At 38.4% G+C, this 20,964-nt stretch overlaps 1 protein-coding gene across 11 annotated transcripts in view; it reads right to left on the reverse strand.

Annotated features, from left to right (window-relative positions):
- The window catches only part of AHCYL2 (adenosylhomocysteinase like 2), a 165,237-nt gene that overhangs the window by 21,533 nt on the left and 122,740 nt on the right, over positions 1–20,964 (reverse strand). For all 11 annotated transcript variants that reach the window (XM_025471612.3, XM_025471611.3, XM_049093370.1 and 8 more), the window contains 6 exons: positions 14,814–14,957; positions 14,069–14,169; positions 6,502–6,604; positions 5,573–5,667; positions 2,639–2,745; positions 499–615 (listed from right to left, as the gene is read on the reverse strand). In XM_025471612.3, coding sequence (XP_025327397.1) covers positions 499–615; positions 2,639–2,745; positions 5,573–5,667; positions 6,502–6,604; positions 14,069–14,169; positions 14,814–14,957 — 667 coding nt within the window. The remainder of the gene's footprint in view (positions 1–498; positions 616–2,638; positions 2,746–5,572; positions 5,668–6,501; positions 6,605–14,068; positions 14,170–14,813; positions 14,958–20,964) is intronic.

Below are 20,964 nucleotides of genomic sequence, written 5' to 3' on the forward strand. Positions count from 1 at the left end.
CAGATTTATAATCCCTACAGATTTGAAAAACTGGCTATGCCTCTGGGATTGACCCTTTGCTCACCTCAACTTTCCAGATGGCCAGAGAATTAAATGCTGGTTGGAATTTTAAAAGTGGTAACATGATCTAGAATAGGAATACCAGGAGCCCTTTCCCAAATCATCAAAAATACTTAGCTGTTTATGACTTTAAGTTACCGACTTGCAGTAACAAAGTAAAAACTTGGCCACCAATAGATAGAGGCTAGTCTGATTTTTTAAGTAAAATAGATGTGCTTGTCATAGGGATAGCAACAGCAGATCTGGGTTACAAAATATTGAGTTATGTTATTTTATTCATTCATTCATTCATTCATTCATTCATTCATTCATTTTTGAGTTATGTTATAGTGGTAGATCCAGAGGTGCTACATGAATCATTTCCAGAAATAACCAAAACCCAAACTCAGAACCTCAATTCAATAACTCAAGTTCATTCCAAAGATAATAAAACATTACCCATCTAGAATTGATTCACGGCAACAATAGAGGTTGTCAAATTTCTGTTTAGTGACTGAGTCATTGACGTTCATGGCAGGAACACATAGCTTCCCAGCCTTGGATAGCTGGTACAACCTGAGGATGAGGGAAATCAAGAACACAAAACAGCGAGATACTGTAATCTACTGTCAGTTTCAGAACAAATTACAGAAATATGTTGAATGGGTAGGCATGAGAGCATGAGACATGCTAGTTTCATCCCATTAGGTGTATATAGAGAAATAAAAGCTGTCTACAGCTTAGAAATGAAGATCTTGGGGTGGCCCGGGTGGCTCAGTGGTTTAGCGCCACCTTCAGCCCAGGGTCTGGTCCTGGAGACCCGGAATCGAGTCCCACATCAAGCTCCCTGCATGGAGCCTGCTTCTCCTTCTGCCTGTGTCTCTGCCTTTGTCTCTCATTAATAAATAAATAAAGTCTTAAAAAAAAAAAAAGAAATGAAGATCTTAGTTACAAGATATTTGGGGAAAATCTTCAAATCACCTTTAAATTTTAAGGATTAAAATGTAAAATTTTAAATTGCTTATTAATTTTATTCCCCTTTAAAATTATATAAAGAGTAATTTTATTTATTTATTATTATTTTTAAAGATTTTATTTATTCATGAGAGACACAGAAACAGAGAGAGGCAGAGACACAGGCAGAGGGAGAAGCAGGCTCCATGCAGGAAGCCCGATGTGGGACTCGATCCTTGGTCTCCAAGATCAGGCCCTGGGTATTTTAAGTGCTATTTTAATCCCATGACTAACAATTTTAACTTTCAAATAGTCTCAATTTTATAATCTCAATACATATACATCCTATAAATATGTATGTCTACATACAGGAGTTTCTTTTTTTTTTTTTTAATTTTTATTTATTTATGATAGTCACAGAGAGAGAGAGAGAGGCGCAGAGACACAGGCAGAGGGAGAAGCAGGCTCCATGCACCAGGAGCCCGACGTGGGATTCGATCCTGGGTCTCCAGGATCGCGCCCTGGGCCAAAGGCAGGCGCCAAACCGCTGCGCCACCCAGGGATCCCTACATACAGGAGTTTCATTTTAAGTTTAATCAATTGAAAATTAGAACCAAGTGTTTTATTCAAAATTCATCTCTTTCTAGAGTCTGAAGGTACAGTATATTAAAAAAGATCACGGGGCAGCCCAGGTGGCTTAGCGGTTTAGCGCTGCCTTCAGCCCAGGGCGTGATCCTGGAGACCCGGGATCGAGTCCCACATCGGGCTCCCTGCATGGAGCCTGCTTCTCCCTCTGCCTGTGTCTCTGCCTCTCTCTCGCTCTCTGTCTCTCATGAATAAATAAATAAAATTAAAAAAAAAAGATCACAATATATTGAAGCAGTGATGGTGGCTTATTCAGAATTTACTTCCCTAAAACTTCTATTTCATACTTTCAGTTCTTGATGAGAGAATAAAAATAATCAGAAATTATTTCAATTTTATCAAGGGAATTATTGCTCACCTGAGAAACAGAACCCTAAATTCTTGTTCTGTAAGTAAAAATATAAGCTCTACGAGGATCCAAGTTTTTGCTGTTTTGACCACTGCTAGAACCCTAGCACAGTTCCTAGAAGTTCCTGGCTCACTGTAGAAGTTAAATTAAGTTAAATTTATCTATGGAATAGATAAGTTAAATTTATCTATGGAATGAATGAATTCATCTAAAAAGGACAAGCAGTCATTTCATTACAATGGCTAGAAAACATGAGGACCACACTTCCGTACCTGTCCCCACTCTCAATTTTTGGTTTGTTATTTGCATTGTTAATTTATAAAAACTAAGTGTGCAGGGATGCCTGGGTGGCTTAGTAGTTGGGTGTCTGCCTTCAACTCAGGTTGTGATCCCGAAGGCCAGGGTGGAGTCCCACATCTGGCTCCTTGCAGGGAGTCTGCTTCTCCCTCTGCCTATGTCTCTCTCTCTCTTTCTGTGTCTCTCGTGAATAAATAAATAAAATCTTTAAAAAAACAAAAATAAGTGTGCAGACTCAAATCTCATCACCTCATGGCAGGTTCAATTTTTAACATAATGTATTCTATAGGAATGTGATTATCAGAATAAATATCTAGGCTGCATAAAACCAGGTGTGCACATGTCAAATCTTACCTGTGGACTCCAGTAACACTCTCCTCTACTATGCCTTTGATTTTCTTGAACATATTAGGATACTTCTTATAAATCCAGTGAGTAAGATCCCCTCCATCATCCAATATCTGCAATAATAAGCATCAATAATATTGATTTTACTGAAGTCTCAGGGATTCCAGTGTTGCTCTGGGTCTTTTAACCCAATTTCTAACTGCCAATTTACAGATACTTCAACTTTCCCATATGGTTATGCAAAGTTACTGAAAGCCAATATAATGACCAGTCTTTACTCTAAGTAAAAGACAATGGAGGGTGAAAAGCCAATTGTAATGCTTATTATAGCCAAATCACCTTCCCACATAACACACTTACTGTATCAAAATACATAGCAATGAAATGAGGATTTTTCTTATGAACTAATGGCTTCAGTGGTTATCTAGACAACCAGTTCTTGAATGCGCTATAGATATTCAGAAAGCCTGGCCTTGATATTAGCATATTTCTAACAGTTACATTCAGGACTTCAAATATATTCAGTCAAGGCTTAGTTTAAATAAAGCCAGATAATTAGTTTCCCTCCCAGAACAATGGGTTATAAAACTGTATTCGTTAATCCTTCTCCCAAAGCATAGGCACTCTCATACCAAAAATATCAGGCAGCACTGAAGGGTTTTGCCTAGCAAAATCTCACACTCTCTATAAACCAAATTAAAAATAACTGGGGAACTGTGCAGCATGTAGGTGTGCAAGCATGCCTCTGAACAGCTCATCACTATTTCAGGTTAGGATTAAAGATAAATACAATGCTGTGCCCACTGGAGCTTTCATCAGCAGAGGAAAGTTTCTGAATTATATATAAGCTAAAGACAGATCAGCTTAGAAAGCTCTTAGGCACTAGGCTGTGGCATTTTAACCTTTCACTTAGCTGTCATTTATGCTTAGCAGGATTTTCCAAATTATTATACCTGGGAAATTCCCATAGAACTGAGTTGTTCCCTACTGGCATGCGCCCATTTTGCAGTCTCATCAAATACCAACTCTACTCCAGGTGCCCAAAATGCTATTCTGGACCCCTGGGTACACAAAATCTCTCACCTCATGTCTACCACCTAATCTCTCTTTTGCTTCTACTCTTGCTCTTGATCTCTTCTCTGGTTCAACTACAGTTTATTTGAGAGCAAGGATCCAAGGCAAGACTCTCATTAAAATACATATGCTCCATTCTCTAAGTTAATGCTGCATTTTCTCCCAGTAGAGACTCTCAGAACAGATGCCCTGAGAAATGAAAAATCTTTCTCAGAGTTTCTCCCTCCCATTCTGTATGTATGGAGTCCTCATAGAGTTCTCTCTTGTAGCCTCTGATTCCTAGCCACACACAAAAAAAATCAGAGATGAAAAAGCCTGAGCAATTGGAATTTCTGTTCTTAAGACCCACTATTCTTGTCCACTTTTCTCCTTTAACAGAGGCATCTAATACAGGCAGTATTAGTTGCTATCCCTAATATTTATTTAATGAATGTAAAACCCATAATTCTCACCATGTTATTCTATTACAGAAATTCTTGCTCTCAGGGAATCTTCCTGAAGTTGGAAAGCAAGTAAAAGTACTAGATCTTGACACGATCCCAAGATGAATTAGCTCTATTTTCTGGGATGACAATGTTTTTTTTTCCTCATCTTATTTTCTTCATCGGCTTTTCCAGCAGTTTCTGCTGACCCTATAGTCTGTAACTGCAATCCCATGTCTGCCCCATGTTCTCAACTCTAAAACTAAGGTTTTATTCCTCGTAGAAACTCCCTGGCATATCATCTCTTTAGGTCTATCAGTCATACTTTTTCTGGTCACTGTCAAACTCTGTGGGAACAGGCAACTCATCTCACAGCTGACTCCTCCCTCCCTTTCAGGTTATTAACCCTTCTTCCTCAAACAAGCACATGGTGCAATGTCACCTGAATCACACAATCCAAAAAGAGGCTTCTTCTTTCTTTCTATACCAAGTGAGGCCTACACTGCAAATTGTAGCAGCAAGCAATAGTTGGAATAGAGCTTCAAGGATTCTTTTTTCAGTTGACTCCCAAACTTCTCTCCTTCATAAGCAAAATGTTTGTAACATAGGGGTGCTTCACACTTTGTGCGGTGTTTTGCTTCTTTGTGAATCTAATGTGCTATCAGCCTTCAAAAATTTGATCTTTTCAAAAATCAAACAAATAAAATGAAGCAAAATAAAAAACCCCAAACTTGGGATGCCTGAGTGGCTAACAGTTGAGCGCCTGCCTTTGGCTCAGGGCATGATCCTGGATTCCTGGGTTCGAGTCCCACATTGGGCTCCTTGCGTGGAGCCTGCTTCTCCCTCTGCCTGTGGCTCTGCCTCTCTCTCACTCTCATGAATAAAGAAATAAAATCTTTAAAACAAAACGAAACTTTTTGCCTAGTCATCTTTTACAAAGTGCCTAGTCATCTTTTACAAAGAGAAGAAATTTGAACTCACAATCTTTTTAGGTTTACTGTAAATTTAGCATGTGATTCTAGAGAAAAGCTAAGTACCACAGGAACTGTGTGTGTGTGTGTGTGTGTGTGCGCGTGTGTGTGCGCGTGTGCGTGCGTGCATCTTCATTATTGTGGTTGGAGGGGAAGGTCGTTAGGGGATGGACACTCATTAACCATGCTTTGAACCAACCATGCGTGAACTCTGAGCAGTATTTTAATGATGCTGATGAATATAAATGTTTCTTAAGATCAGCACCAACAATTTTAGCACTTTGAGGCTAAGTTCAATGTTCCTGGGGGTACACTAAACATAAGCATCCAGCTCCGTTGGAAGCCCAGATACATCAGATAGAAAAGGAAGCATTTTCCTGCCTTCCTGTTGGGACACTCTCTCCCAGGCCATAGCCCCCTACTCTGTCCCGAACAGATTCCTCCAGAATTGTGCTAGCAGAAATCTAACCCACCATGTTTGGCTGCCAGCCCTCCACATTCACACATCTATCAATGCACCACCAAAAGTCATCTTCTGACTCTCCTTTCCAGGCAAATACAGGAAATCCTGAGAAAAGGGAACAAAGAGCAACCATTAAAACCTGAAAGAAGGGCTGCCCCTAAATTTTGACAAGATACCGGTTTTTCCCCAATTCTGAATTTTCTCATTCTGCTCTACTTCTTGGATTGACTTTCTTCACTGATTAACACTGTCTTCAGACCTCTTGTCCACTCCTTTGTCTTTAGTGGTTGTTTTGCTTTTGATATACCAAAAAGGACAAACAAAAGGCCAAAGAGTATGATGGATGCTACAGATAGAACTGAAGGGAAAAAAGAGGAAATGAGAAATAAGTACTTCTTGATCCAGTCAAACTGTAAGTCTCATCATTTCCCAACTACACTTTGATCTTTGCTGGGTCTATACTTTGGTCATTCCACCTTCATCAGGAGAACCTGATATTAATCAACCCAAATATTAATCTGCCAGGCCAAGTCCTTTTTACTGCTGAAGTAGAAACACCAGACATTAAATCAGGGCAAATTGCTGAAAAATCAGGAGGACTACAAAATTATGCCTGAAGCACTTTCTTTTTTAATCCATATTACCTTAGACAATGAACAGTATTCACTGGTGCTCTAATATTAGCAAGACAAGGCAAAGCATTAACTAATAAGGGAATTTTAGACATGAGAAGATATTTGCTAACTGTAAAACAAAGTTACCTACATCATATTTAACAAGAGAAGCCCAGAAGGAGAGCAAACTCACAAGAATAGGGATCCATTTCCCCCAAGATGGCTCCTTTAATGTCAATTTCTCTTAAAGATTTATATTGAATCCATGGAACTTTTCAGAGACTTACTTTAGCCAAAGACACAGAAGACAATTAAAAGACCTTACCACTTTCTGCTAGAGCAGCAGCCACTTCATTGAGAGTGGAATAGATGTTGCAAGCTGCCCATCGGCACTGTGCCCCCAGTGCACCCAGAGTTTCCATAAGCACCTATATTAAACAGAAAACAGGAGATCAACAAGGCTGGCCAAACAATTGGTCAAGGAGATTAAGTCTATACATTTGACAATGAATAAGTTTATCAGGAATAACTGAGGCCAGTGACTTTCTTTCTTTCTTTTTTTTTTTTTAAAGATTTTATTTATTCATGAGAGACACCGGGAGAGAGAGAGAGAGAGAGAAAGAAAGAGAGAGAAAGAGAGAGGCAGAGATATAGGCAGAGGGAGAAGCAGGCTCCATGCAGGGAGCCCAACGTGGGACTCGATGCCAGGACTCCAGGATCATGCACTGGGCTGAAGGCAGGGGCTAAACCACTGAGCCACCCAGGGATCCCCAGCCAGTGACTTTCAAATTGTATAGAAATTTTGAACAGAGGGCAATGGTAGGGGTAGGCATGGGGAAAGCTCCAGCTGAGCTCTTTGCTTTTTTACCTATTTCATATATTTGGGCTTCCTTATAAGATTTAATTGAGCCAAGAATTTTATAGCCAGAACATTTTTGAAAAACCACCAATTTATAGTTCTGCTTCTTCTGAAGATGTAGAAGACTGCAAGAGAAGCTCCTATCCTAACAACAAAAGCCAGATAAGCTACAAAACCATAACTTTTCTTGAGCCCATCAAAAAGCTGAGGTTGTAAAGCAACCAAGTGAACTGAACTCCAAAGTGACAAAACTCTTTAAGGAGCGAGGGAACACTGCTTCACCTCTGACAGAGCACAGGAAGATGTGGGTGCCACATAAAGGAATAGGAAAAAATTAGCTAGAATTTCAATGAACTAGTAAAGGCTGAGTGGGGGAAAGTATATCAGTTTGGAATTTCTGTTAGCCCTTGGCAAAAGGAGATTTCACACTCACGTGCAATCTCTTTTCCAGGGGGCTTCCACCCAGTGCTCACAAGAAAGACTGGGGGCAAAGACCTGAACCAGCTGTGCTCAAAGACAGGCATGAAACCTGGACACTTTTGCCACACTCTTCTCTCATAAGAAGCAAAAGCCTTAAGCTATAGGAAGACAAACAAAAATTACGCCTGCCACCAGGGACCAAGCAAAGATCCATTGCTTCTCGAGAAGAGTGGAAGGAAAAACTCCCTGCTCCTCGTAGAGAAGCAGGAAACCTCCTTGGGCTCAGGACCCTGCACTGATACAAAGTACAGGCACACACATCAGAGATACTGCAGGTTTGGTTGCAGACCACCACAATAAAATGAATATCACAATAAAGCAAGTCAAATGAGAGACACCTGGGAGGCTCAGCCATTGGGACTCTGCCTTTGGCTCAGGGTGTGATCCTGGTCTCAGGACTGAGTCCTGCATCAGGCTTCCTTTGGGGAGCCTGAATCTCCCTCTGCCTGTGTCTCTGCCTCTCTCTATGTGTCTCTCATGAATAAATAAATAAAATAAAATCTTTTAAAAAAAGCAAGTAAAATGAATTTTTTGGTTTCCCAGTACATATAAAAAGTTATGTTTACACTATACTGTAGTCTATTAAGTATACAATAGCATTATATCTAAACAAAAATGTGCATACCTTAATTTAAAAACTACTTTGTTGCTAAAAAATGCTATCACCTGAGCTTTTGCCAAGTAATAATCACTGATCTACAGATCACCATAACAAATAATAATGAAAAAGTCTGAAATATTTGTGAGAATTACCAAAATCGTGACACAGACCCATGAAATGAGCAAATGCTATTAGAACAATGGCGCTGATTGATGTACTTGATCCAGGGTTGCCACAAACCTTCAATTTGTTTAAAAAAAAAAAAGGCAATTATCTGTAAAGTGCACTAAAACAAGGTATGACTGAAAGATTTGCTACCTTTCTAGGAGAAGCAGGGAAAGGGAAATATCTCCTGCACAAGACCTATCCTATCACAGACAAAGCAAATTTGGCTGCTACAGAGAGAAGAGACAGGAATAAAGAAGAGGCCCTATCCTCACAGAGCTCTGCCTAAGACTGAGGCAGGATCAGGAGATCCAAGAACCTCACTTGCCCTCACCATGAGCCTAGCTCTAGGAAACAAAGAGTAACAGCCTAATGTAGCAGGTAAAGAGTGCATTTGAAGAGAGAGATGACACTCTGAATTCCTGTGGCAAGCATGTGTAGAAGCAACTAAAAGCTGAGCATGAAGCCAAAACGCCGAAGAGAGCCTTCTGGTAATCTCAAATCACAATGTAACAGCTGCCCACTACTGGAGGAATCTGAAGCCTATGGTGCAGAATAACAGAATTGAAATACAGCCCAATTTATGGCAATAATGAAAACTAACAAATCATCCATAATAAAATTTCAAGACACACAAAAAAGTGGAATAAACCACCCTTTCCCCACACCATTGTTCAAGAAATCAAGTATTCAAGAGAACAAGGCTCTAAGATGAACTAGATGCTTGATCAGACAGGAACTTTAAATTAGCTACAATGAACAGGTTTACATTAAGGGGTCTAGTGAAAAGATGGACAACATCCATGAACAGATAGAGAATTTCAGCCGAGAATTGGAAACAATAAGTCAAACAGAAATGTCAGAAAAAAATTTCAAAGGTATTAAAGATTATGAATTCTTTCATCAGACTCACCATCAGATTAGGCATATTTGAAGATAGAATCAGTAAACTTGAAGACAGATCAATAAAAATCACCAAATTGAAATAAAGAAAAAAGAGTGTGGAATAGGAATCAGAACAGAGCATCCAAGATCTATGGAACATTATCAAATGGTTTAACACTCATGTAATTGGAGCCCTAGAAGGAGGAGGGCTCCAATACAAAGAGTTAGCAGGCAATTATTTTCCAAAATATGAAATTAAAGAGGACCCAGGAACAATGATATTCCAATAGCAAAGAACACAGTAGTGTCCAGATACATTAAAAGGAACCAGGCTCCTTGAGAAATGGCTAATTCCTGGGCTAGGGTAGAGAATGTACAACATAAGCTTAGATAATCATATACCAGAAGCAAAGAAGTGCTCAAAGAATGAGAAGGATATGTAAAAACAAAGAAGTCACAGAAGCCAGATTGAAGGGGCTCCCCCTGGACAAGTCTGGAACAATTTGAGCATCATAATAAATAATGATAGTAGTGGATTATACTCTATTAAATAAAATAGGAAACAATGATTCATACAAATAAAAATAAGTAAATAAATGAATAAATTGGAGGCTTGATGAAGAATGGGATGTTTGCATAGTTTCATATTACTCACAAAATACTTTTTAATTACAAAGACTTCTACTTTTCTAGTGGAAAAGTCTAGCAGACACTACTTCAAGCAAAGGATCAAAATGAACATCATTTTGGCAAATTATAAATCAAATCTGAATCAATGTGTCACCTGATAAGATTCAGTGAAAAAAATGTAGCATCATTTCCTACCAAAACTGCATGGCCTGAATTTAATAATAAGGCATCAGGAAAACCAGAATTAAGCACATTCTACAGAATAATTCATCTATAATTTTTAAAAGTGTCAAGGTCATGAAAGTCATAGAAAGACTAATGAACTGTTCCAGACTAAAGAAGACTAAAAGATGATGATTAATGAGGTATGTAACTATGGACTGGATCCTTTTGTTATAAAAAATATTATTGGGACAACTAGTAAAATACACATGAGGTCGGAGGATTAGATGGTAATATAAGTCAATGTTAATTTCCTAATTTTGAATAGTTGTACTGGTTGAATGAGAGAATGTCACTGTTTGTAGAAAATACACACTAAAGTATTTGTGGGTGAAGGAGCATCAGGTTGGCAACTTACTCTCAAATAGCTAAGAAAAAAGTGATCCGTACTTGCAACTTATCTATAAATCCACATTTATTTCAAATTTTAAAAATGTTTTATTATTTAATTTTTTTCTGTTTTTAAAGATCTTTTTATTTATTTGAGAGAGAGAGAGAGCATGGGGGAGGAAGGGGAGTGAGTGGGAGAGGGAGAAGAGAGCTGCCTGCTGAGCAGACAGCCCAATGTGGGGCTCCATCCCAGGATCCTGGGATCATGACCTGAGCCTAAGGTAGATGCTTAACTGACTGAACCACCCAGGTGCCCCTTAAAAACATATTTTAAAAAATTATTTTAAAAAATTTATTCCATCGATTTGATCCTGACTTACTTTTATTTTCAGTATATAAGATAGAGGTAGAGTTCTTTTAAAGAAGGTAGTATACCACCTACTGCTTTTCTTTTTTTAAAAAAGAATTTATTTATTTGAGAGAGAGCATGGGCAAGGGGAGGAGCAAAGGGACAAGTAGACTCCCTGCTGAGCAGAGAGCCCAACACAGGGCTTGATCATGACCTTAAGCCAAAGACAGAAGCTTAACGGACTGAGCCACCCAGATAGGTGCCCTTCATCTACTGCTTTGATTACAAACTATTTTAACAAGAATAAAGCTTTGATTAAAAAACTTGTTTTAAAATTTCCTGATTGTAGTTAACTCTGAGTACTGGTACTTTTCATGTTGTAAAACTCTTATTTTCTAATATTTCTATGCTAAAAGAATTCTAATTTTGCTCTAATTAAAAAAAAATTGCAAACAACTCCACTAATTTAGGCTGACCTCCTAAAGTAATTTGTCCAAGGTCACATAGTAAATTAATAGCAGAACTACTCATATGTCTTCATTTGTAGTCCATACTATGTTTCGATATTTGATCCCATTTTTTTCCCTTTCATTTTATTTTTCACCTTAAAGAATTTCTGAATTCCTATAGCTAGGATTCTTGAATTTGTTAAACAAAAGAGGGATACTGAGACTTACCAAAGTGATTAATCAAGGCCAAGAATATAAGAACTGTTCAAAGAATTCTAAGTCAAGACTGCTGGCTGTTAGGGCTTAAGCAGGAATGAAGGCAGGCAGGAGTGGAAGGAGGACAGAGCTTAGAAGCTGTTTTTATTTTTTTAAGTTTTTTTTTTTTATTCATAAGAGACGCAGAGAGAGAGAAGCAGAGACACAGGCAAAGGGAGAAGCAGGCTCCATGCAGGGAGCCCGATGCGGGACTCGATCCCAGGACTCCAGGATCATGCCCTGGGCCAAAGGCAGGTGCTAAACTGCTGAGCCACCCAAGGAACCCCTAGAAGAAGCTGCTTTAACCAACTTTCAATCATGACTATAGACAGAGTAGCAAAGGAATCTGGTTATTAGAAGGAACTATGGAAACATGCCTAAAAAAATATATATACAAGTCATTTAGAAACACGGATAGGAAACCACTAACTATGATGGTTATGTCTGGAACATGGGATTATAGGAGATTGCCTTTTACACTAACCATTGTGGTAATGATTGAGTATTATAAAATGAATATGAACTACTTTTGTAATTAGAAAAATAAAAATAGAGATTAAAAATAAAACAAAGTCCTTTGTAATTATTTTTTTTTAAAGATAAAGAAAAAATGTGTGTGTGTGTGTGTGTAACAATGAAATAATATTAAAATTGGTAAACTAATTTTGATTACTCCATTCAAGGGAAAGTAAAAGAGAACATAGAATGGTGGTAATGTTTGGTAAACCAGGGGGTAAAAAAGAAACTAGATATAATTTAGCAACATGAGACAGTACAGAAGCACTTACTATTTTAAGACACCACACTGAAGTCTCATGTCCCTGACTGGGGAAGCCCAAAAAAGATTTCAAAAGAGTTTCTGCCTTGATTCATTAGTCTGTAGCTCCAAAAAGAGACAGCTTTTTAATTTATTATATTAATTTTGGACAGCCAAGGTTTTTTTTCCCTTAGAGAACATGTAATCCAGAAGAGTCTTATGGTAAAGATGTTAACAGTAGTTGTCTGGTTTTAAGGACTCTGCTGTACTTAATTAGGAAGTGGCCATATAAATAAGTGTTATGCTTCAGGAGATAATCTTTTGAAAGTTGATCTAACCATACAGATGACCGGAGTCTTATAAATCATACAAAAGATTTCAGACCACTTCTCAATATATCAGTTTCCTGTAATGGTCTCATTATGGTTGGCAATTCAATATCTCTTACATCTTTGATGATGGCTCTGAGTCAGTAGTTCTTAATAGAGGAGCTCTGGAAAATTGTGGGGGCATTTTTGATTGTCACAATAACTGGGAGGGGAATGATTCTGGCATCAGAGGATCAGGATCAGAGGTTCCGATACTTTGAAAGTGCAGGCCAGTCTCTTACAACAAAAACCACACCACATTTTGTAGTTTTCAAATGTTCCAATGAAAGTTCACATGGGTGAGAAACCTATTTATAATGATCTAAGTTTAGAACCTTATTAAACTTACACATAAACAAAAAATATTTTTGTAGTTTTAATACAAAATAATAACTTTTCCAGAATGCAACAAGTGTATAAATTAAGAGAAAACACACTTTTTGTTGTTCAAAAATTTAAAAAGTTGTTTATAGTTTATTATGATCAGAAAATCAAATAATTTGATTATGCCACTCTGATGTTCTAGAACCAGTAACACATTTCAATCTCCCTTGGTGGTATTCAAATAATGCTATGAGGAAGTATAAATATCGGAGTATTCCACTATACTTGTGCCAAGCAGTTACTACAGAAATACACATTTCATTATAAATTACTTTTTTTATTCCTCCTTCATATTTAAGATTTTATATTAATTTCTTAAAAAATTAAATGTATCTAAGTATGTTATATTTGAATTTCATTCTAAGATAATACAGGGACATTGCAAAAATAACTTTTATAAAAAGGAGACACTGAATCTGATAGTGGTGAGAATAACTGGTCTAAATCAATCATGGTAATCCCAGTTCCTTTGCCAGGACTGGTGGGCCATGGGCATGTGATCCAATTCTGCTCAATGACACATAATAGAATATCCTGGAAGACTCCTGGGAAAGGTTTTCTTGCTCTTGGGGGAGAGGAAGAAATGGTCCTTACTCTTCATGTCTATTTGTAATCATCTTGCTATGAGCCTGAGGATGAAGTAAGCATCCTTACTTCAAGGCAGCTCCAAGAAAATCATAGACAGATGAAACTGGAGCCCTGAGATCCCACATCTGAAGTCTACCTTACCTCTGGACTACAAGCCATGTACTATAATAAATTCCTTGTCATATGAGCCAGGTTGAATCAAGTTTTTCTTATGTGCAGCAGAAAGCAGCCAAGGAGAGCTGCCTTATAGAAATGACACTGGAAGGGAAGATAAAGGGAAGCAGTGTATCACACAGAAAGCATAAACTTGGGACTCAGATATACTGAAGTTCAAATCTGAATTCTATGATTTACTAGTTGTATAACTTTGGACAAATTACTTAAAGACTCTGGGCCTCAGCTTCCTTGTTTGTAAAATAGAAATATGAATACCTGCTTTACCTGGCCATTAGGAGGATTAATGAAATAATACTTGTTAAGCTCTTAACTTGCTACTTGGCATGTTGCAAGCACTCAAGAGTGGGTGGCTATTATCAACTATTATTATGTAGAGAAAGAAAAAGGACTCACAGCAGTCTGAGCAGTGATGTGTGTGCAACCCACAATTTTCGCTCCAGCCAAAGGTTTTTCTCCTTGAGCTCTCTTCCTCAAAGCCATCAGTGCAGGCATTTCTGAAAAAGCACAATATATACACAGTATCATTAGAGAGGAAGGAATGAGAGAGAAAGAATAAACAGAAGAACTTATTCTCTTAAGGTAAGATTTCTCTCCCTATCAGGTTCTTTGTTAGACCGGATTTCTCATGGGGTCAAGACATTGAACCTGATTTTCTTTTATAAAAGACTCTCAGAGGCAAATGTTCCAGAATTCTGATTCCCTATACCCTAGTCCTCCTTATTCACTCTTTCCCTTTTTCGTTGTGTAGGAGTTCCTTCTATACCCACTAGAGTTCACTCCCTCCCCATAGTGTTTCCTAAGTTCAGATCTCTTTTGCAATAAGTATTCCTTAAAAGTACACTTAAAGGATGCCTGAGTGGTTCAGTGGTTGAGCGTCTGCCTTTGGCTCAGCATGTGATCCTGGGGTCCTGGAGTCAGTATCGCTTTGGGTTCCTCACAGGGAGTCTGCTTCTCCCTCTGCCTGTGTCTCCTCTGCCTCTCTCTCTTTATGTCTCTCATGAATAAATAAAATATTTTTAAAAGTAAAAAAAAAAATATAAGCATACTTAAATTCCACAAGCTACTAGACCCCAGGACACAAAAATGGATTAACATGGACAAAAAGATATAGGCAGAAGAAGTGCTTGCTTTTTTTTACCTTGTTCAGCAATTTCAATTTCTCTTCGTCCAAACTCTGCCTGCTTGATGTTCTTGACACAGAAGTCGCTGCTTCCCTTAGAGTTCTTTTGCTGCTTATCCCTGGGAGATGTCTCATCATCAGAGCTATCTGTATAGGAGGCCGCTGAAATGACAGAATAAGAAACCCTCAGGGAAAAAATTGGCTTCCTTGGAAATTCCAAACCATGGAGTGAACTGCGGCTTCTCTAATCATCCAACACCACACAGATATACACCTAAATAAAAGGCACCAAAAATGACACTGTGGAGCTGGCTCAATCACCTCCTGCGGAAAGTGCTATCCACAGGTCAGAAAGAGGCAGCTGAGAGAGGTTGCCAAAGACATGCCCTCTGGATGGCATTAACTTGGAATCTATGGCTAAGAATCTTCAGAACATGAGAGGTCCTTGAATATGCAAAGAGAGAGAGGTTACATCATGGTGGCATTATGTTAAAGTTCTTAGTTCAAGATCATGGTCATTAACCTATGGGTTTCTGGAATCCATGCTTCCCCTCTTTGTCTGCTGCTTAGATGCCCAACGTAATTTGTGTTAGTACAATAACTGAACAGATAAGACCCAGAGAACAAGAAACCCATGGGAAAATAATTAAGAACCACACAAAAAGTGTTTGTCTGACATAACAGAGCTTTCTTTTTAAAACTGGCTCTGATGAGGCTGAACTATGCCTGCAGACCCAATTAGATATTGACAATGAAGTATTCACAGTGTGCTCTCCCTTCTTGCTGGCCTCAGGGGGTCCAGCAGTGGGCATTTTAGGTTCTCAAAGAAGAGAATAAATCCTCCTTTGGCATACTAAAATGTTCTGATGATTAATCCATGTAGCAATATATGCTAGAGGATAGAAGGTCTCAGACTTCTGATTGTGGCTAGCAGGCAGCTGCTGCTACTCATAGGTTTAGCTGAGGTATTTTCGGTCTTCATACAATTCTGTAATTGCTAATTATTTGCTGGAGAATTTAATTTCCTTCCATGATTTATGTTTAAGTTTCTGAGGATAGGGCAGCCCTGGTGGCGCAGCAGTTTAGCGCCGCCTGCAGCCCAGGGCGTGATCCTGGAGACACTGGATCGAGTCCCACGTCAGGCTCTCTGTATGATGCCTGCTTCTCCCTCTACCTGTGTCTCTGCCTCTCTCTCCCTCTGTCTCTATGAATAAATAAATAAATAATCTTTAAAAAAAAAAGTTTTTGAGGATAGTTTCTTTCTGAGTAGTCCTCAAGGTTTGCTGCAGGATTTTTTGTGGGTTTTTTTGAGGAAGAGGGGAGTTTGGAGGATATAAAGCTCTGTTTATAAGGCATTACATGTCTCTCAATGGGATAAGAAGGACTTCTATCACCTTCAAGGGGAGAAAACTGCAAATGCTCAGAACTCCTAAAGCATATGGCACTTTGATCTACTTACATCCAGAGAATTAAGGCATTTCTGGGATTTCTTAGTAAAGGATCTGTATCTGGGAGGGCTGTAAAAGGCAAGTCTGACCTTGCCCAGTTAATCGGGCATGGCACTACAAAATGTTTGGGCAGCAGGGGCCCGAGTGTCTCTCATGGAGCTGGAAAACTGCCTGAGAACAAAGTCCTAACACGAGGCAACAAGAATGAACACGGGCACCAAGGGAGGTGAGGGAATTAGTAAATCCCCAAAAGGACTTTTGTTCTTGAAAGGAACTAATCTGTATAAAAAGTCTGTGGTTCTCCCTCCTAGGGTGAGCAAGAGTTCAAAGTACCTTTGGCACCAGAGACCAGAAATAGCTTCCTGGGCAGTCATTTGTTTCATTAATCAATACTCAGAAATAGCTTATGCATTGGAGGCATAGGGGAACCATGCTTCTACCACCTGAGGGAAGAAAGATAATGGCTATCCCTAATCTTGATCATAGTTTATAGCATAATTGCTTTTGAAGAAAGTGTTTACATTCAGAATATCCTGAAATTTCAAATCCTTTTCTAGAGGCATGATGATTTCTATGTTTCCCAATGGCCATTTAAATATAACTGTTATGTATATGTTCTGGAGTCAGACAGACTTTGACGTCTCAGTCTCTGTTTCTGGGTATATATAAAGTAAAGGTGTTCCAGAACCTGATTAATAGAATTGTTAATTAATTCATGAATCCACTCATTCACACATTCAGTTGTTTATTCAACAAATTTTTATTTTGTGTCTACTAATGTACCAGACAGAGTCTAAGTGCTGGGTATACAAGAACAAATATGGATTGTCTTTAGCTAGGTGGAGTTTTCAGTCTACTAGGTTAAGTCAGACATGAAATAACTAATTACAAAATTAATTGGGAGTTTTTCTTTTCCTATGGTTGTAATATGCACTATGAAGCAGACTGTATAATAGGAAGACGTGACTTTCAGAGTCAAGTTGTTGAGAAGATAAGATAGTTTATTTTTTTATTTTATTTATTTTATTTTTTATTTTATTTATGATAGTCACACACACACACACACACACACACACACACACACAGAGAGGCAGAGACACAGGCAGAGGGAGAATCAGGCTCCATGCACCAGGAGCCCGACGTGGGACTTGATCCCGGGTCTCCAGGATTGTGCCCTGGGCCAAAGGCAGGCGCTAAACCGCTGCGCCACCCAGGGATCCCGATAAGATAGTTTAAATAATGTACTTAGTGCAATGCTTGGCATAAAGTAATTTTTTTTTTTTTAAATTTTTTATTTATTTATGATAGTCACGGAGAGAGAGAGAGAGAGAGGCAGAGACATAGGCAGAGGGAGAAGCAGGCTCCATGCACCAGGAGCCTGATGTGGGATTCGATCCCAGGTCTCCAGGATCGCGCCCTGGGCCAAAGGCAGGCGCCAAACCGCTGCGCCACCCAGGGATCCCTGGCATAAAGTAATTACTCTATAAATGACACCTCATATTATTGTTGGCTTTTGCGAATATTTTTAATTCAGTATCAGATATAACATTAAAGGCTCTTTCTCAGCTTCAGGACTTTGAATGGGAAAGGAATGACATGCATACAATATTATTTAGCAGTTCCTTTTTTTTCTACCTCTGTCATCTACCAATCTAACCAAGCAGCAGGTGGTTGGTTGGCAGTGATGATAAAGGTTGAGACTGGAGTCCTAACTCTACCCAGAATAGCATTCCTCTCCTATGTCTCTCTAGCTTCTAAGGATGAGTCAGGGTAAAAAAACTCACAAACAATAACAAAAATAACCCCCCAAATTTCCTCTTAGGAGAAGCACTCCAATTTTTGACTTGAGTTGTTTTCTTCTATTCCAAGAAGAAATTATTATACCATCTCCCTATTCTGAAAAAACTCCCCAAATACAGTATTTTATTTTCTTCATAGTAATCAACTGGTTATAGTTAGTTCAATCAATATTTTTATTTGAGTCACAGTGATTTGTTTTCAAAGAGTCCTTTGTGCAGACCTGTTATCACGTGAGAAACAAAACCATCAGTTCTCTAGAGTGTACGAATATGTGAATGCAAAATGGCTGACAGACCCAGATCAACAGAGAATGTTATTTTTGTAAACACAGTGAACAGATTATTCCTGAACTAGCATGACATTTGTTTTTTGAATCTATATTTATTTCTGTCACTATATTTAAAGTAGCACATTCATGAAAATATTTGAGAAAGGTTTTTTTCTAAGAAAATTTAGAGAAACCTAACACATATGTATACACGTGCTTCCATAGTTTCTAAACTGTTTACAACTGTCACACTCTGAAGCCCAGAGCCATAATTCAATAAAAAATGGACAACTTATAATCAAAGCAATAACCAACTGAAGTATAGCTGAGACCTTAGCTCTAGCTTTACCTCTAATTGGTTGTAACCAATTTTCAATTTATCCAACTGTAAAATAGGGAGCATAACAGATCTCTCAATTCTCTTTCCCCTAACTACCACCAGAAAAATCTCATGAATAAATGAGAGTAAAAAAAGACTCAATTTCTAGGTAGAAAAGTAACATAAAGTATAATATAACTTTACTATGGGGCGTTCTCTTGTTTCATGATAATCCAAAATCAAAACAGAACTTGATGAATCACTAATCCATAATCTATCCCATAGAACATGCATACATACGTTCTATGGCTCAAGCCTGATTAAGCCTTACCTCCTAGCAGCTATGATATTGTGGGTTATTGCTAGGAGAAACAGCAGTCAGACACCCGGTTGAGTTAGTCCTATCAGACTATTTTAAGTCAACAATTCCTCTTAGGCCTAATCTATCCATTTGACAATGGAAATAACAGTAGGGACCTGTGTCAATGTGCAGCAGATTTCATTGATGAATAACATTCTAGAAATATGTGAAAAGCTATGTTAGCAACCAAAATACAAACAAACATGGTTATTTGGAAAAATCAGAAAATACTTTGTAAGTTTTATAAGAACCAATTATGAACTAAGGGATGTCAGCCTTTCTCTCTTATCTTTAACCAATTAACTCACTGCAAAAATAGCATTTTTTTTTTTTTTTTTTAATTCATGACAGACAGAGAGAGGGGCAGAGAGCAGAGACACAGGCAGAGGGAGATAAGCAGGCTCCATGCAGGTAGTCCGACGTGGGACTCGATCCTGGGTCTCCAGGATCACATCCTGGGCCAAAGGCGGCACCAAACTGCTGAGCCACCGGGGCTGCCCCAAAAATAGCTTTTTCAGAAATATATCACTGGGAATTATTTGGCTTTGAAGAAGTCTCTTTTGTTCCTGTGTTTTTATGAGGTTTTGTATTTAGGGAAAGAGCTTTCAGAAGTTTGTTTCTTATAAACAATTTCAGGAACAATGCAGGAATTTTAGGAATTAATGCAACCCTTTTCAACCTGGGTTCCACTAGAATTAAGCCCTAATGCCCTGAAGCATCCATAGAATATATCAATTAACTTCTCTCCTATCCATCTGGAAGAGTACTAGTTATGAACCATCTTTGGAGAACTAATAAAAAGAGTGTCTCTAATTCTTTTCTGTGTTCTGTGATTCTGATGAGGAACCCAGGTTGAGAAAGGCTGGTAGAGGCTCCTAAATGAAAGCATAGCAAAACTTAGCACTAGGATCTTTAGGCAGGGAGAGTAGGCCATAGACTACCCAAACCTCCATGTAACTTCAGCAAAACAAACACTGGATAGGGAGGTATCTTTTTTTGAAACGTCATAAACCTTCTTCTAGCTGTTCACATACATAGAAAATCAGAGACCTCAACAAGAACATAAAGTACAGGTCTCTGAACATCTTTCACCAATATTTATTTATAAAGCACCTCTTATGTGTCAAACACTTCTAAATGCTGGGAATAGAACAGTACAAAACAGACACATCTCTACTCTCATGGATCTCATATTCAAATAAGGGGAGAAACAATAATAAAATTAGTAAAATACATAGTATGTTATATGATAATAAGTGCTGTGTAGAAAAATAATGGAGGAAACTTTGATAGGGAATGTTGGGTAGGGTATTTGTACAATTTTAAGAATAGCCTCAATGAGAATGTAATTTTTTTTTTTTTTTTGAGAATGTAATCTTTAGTTAAAAACTGAAGGAAGTAGGATACCCAGCTAGGTATCTCAAAGCATCCCAGGCAAAGGAAATAGCAAGTGCAAAGAACTTAAAGCAGGAGAGTGCCTGGCATGTTTTAAAATAACAAAACAATAGTAAGGAGGCTAGTATGACTGGAGTGAAATGTCTAGCTGGAAGAGAGGGTAGGTTTGGGAATGTAGTGATGTGATTAGAAACAAAATAGGGTGATACAGAGTTGTGTAGGTCACTGTAAAAACTTTAGCTTTTGGTCAGAATGAGATTGGGAAGCAGTGGAGGGTTTGGAGGGGAGAATTATGACCTGACTTATTTCAAGAGAATGAATCTGGCTGTAGTGCTGTGAATAAACTTCAGTTTATTGAAGAGGGGCAAGCTTAGAACCCAGGAGCTCAGTTTTTAAGACATGGAGATGCCTACAAAACATCCAAGTGAAAGGACTTAGCAAGCAGTTGGATATATGGATCTAGTGTGTAGGAGAGAGATTTGAGGTGGAGATAAATCTGAGAATCAAATGTCAATACATAACAGTATTTAAAACTATGAGGCTGCATAAACTCATGTGGGGAAGAGTATAAAGAGAGG

Source organism: Canis lupus, chromosome 14 (genome assembly GCF_003254725.2).
Source record: "Canis lupus dingo isolate Sandy chromosome 14, ASM325472v2, whole genome shotgun sequence".
NCBI classification, from domain to species: domain Eukaryota; kingdom Metazoa; phylum Chordata; class Mammalia; order Carnivora; family Canidae; genus Canis; species Canis lupus.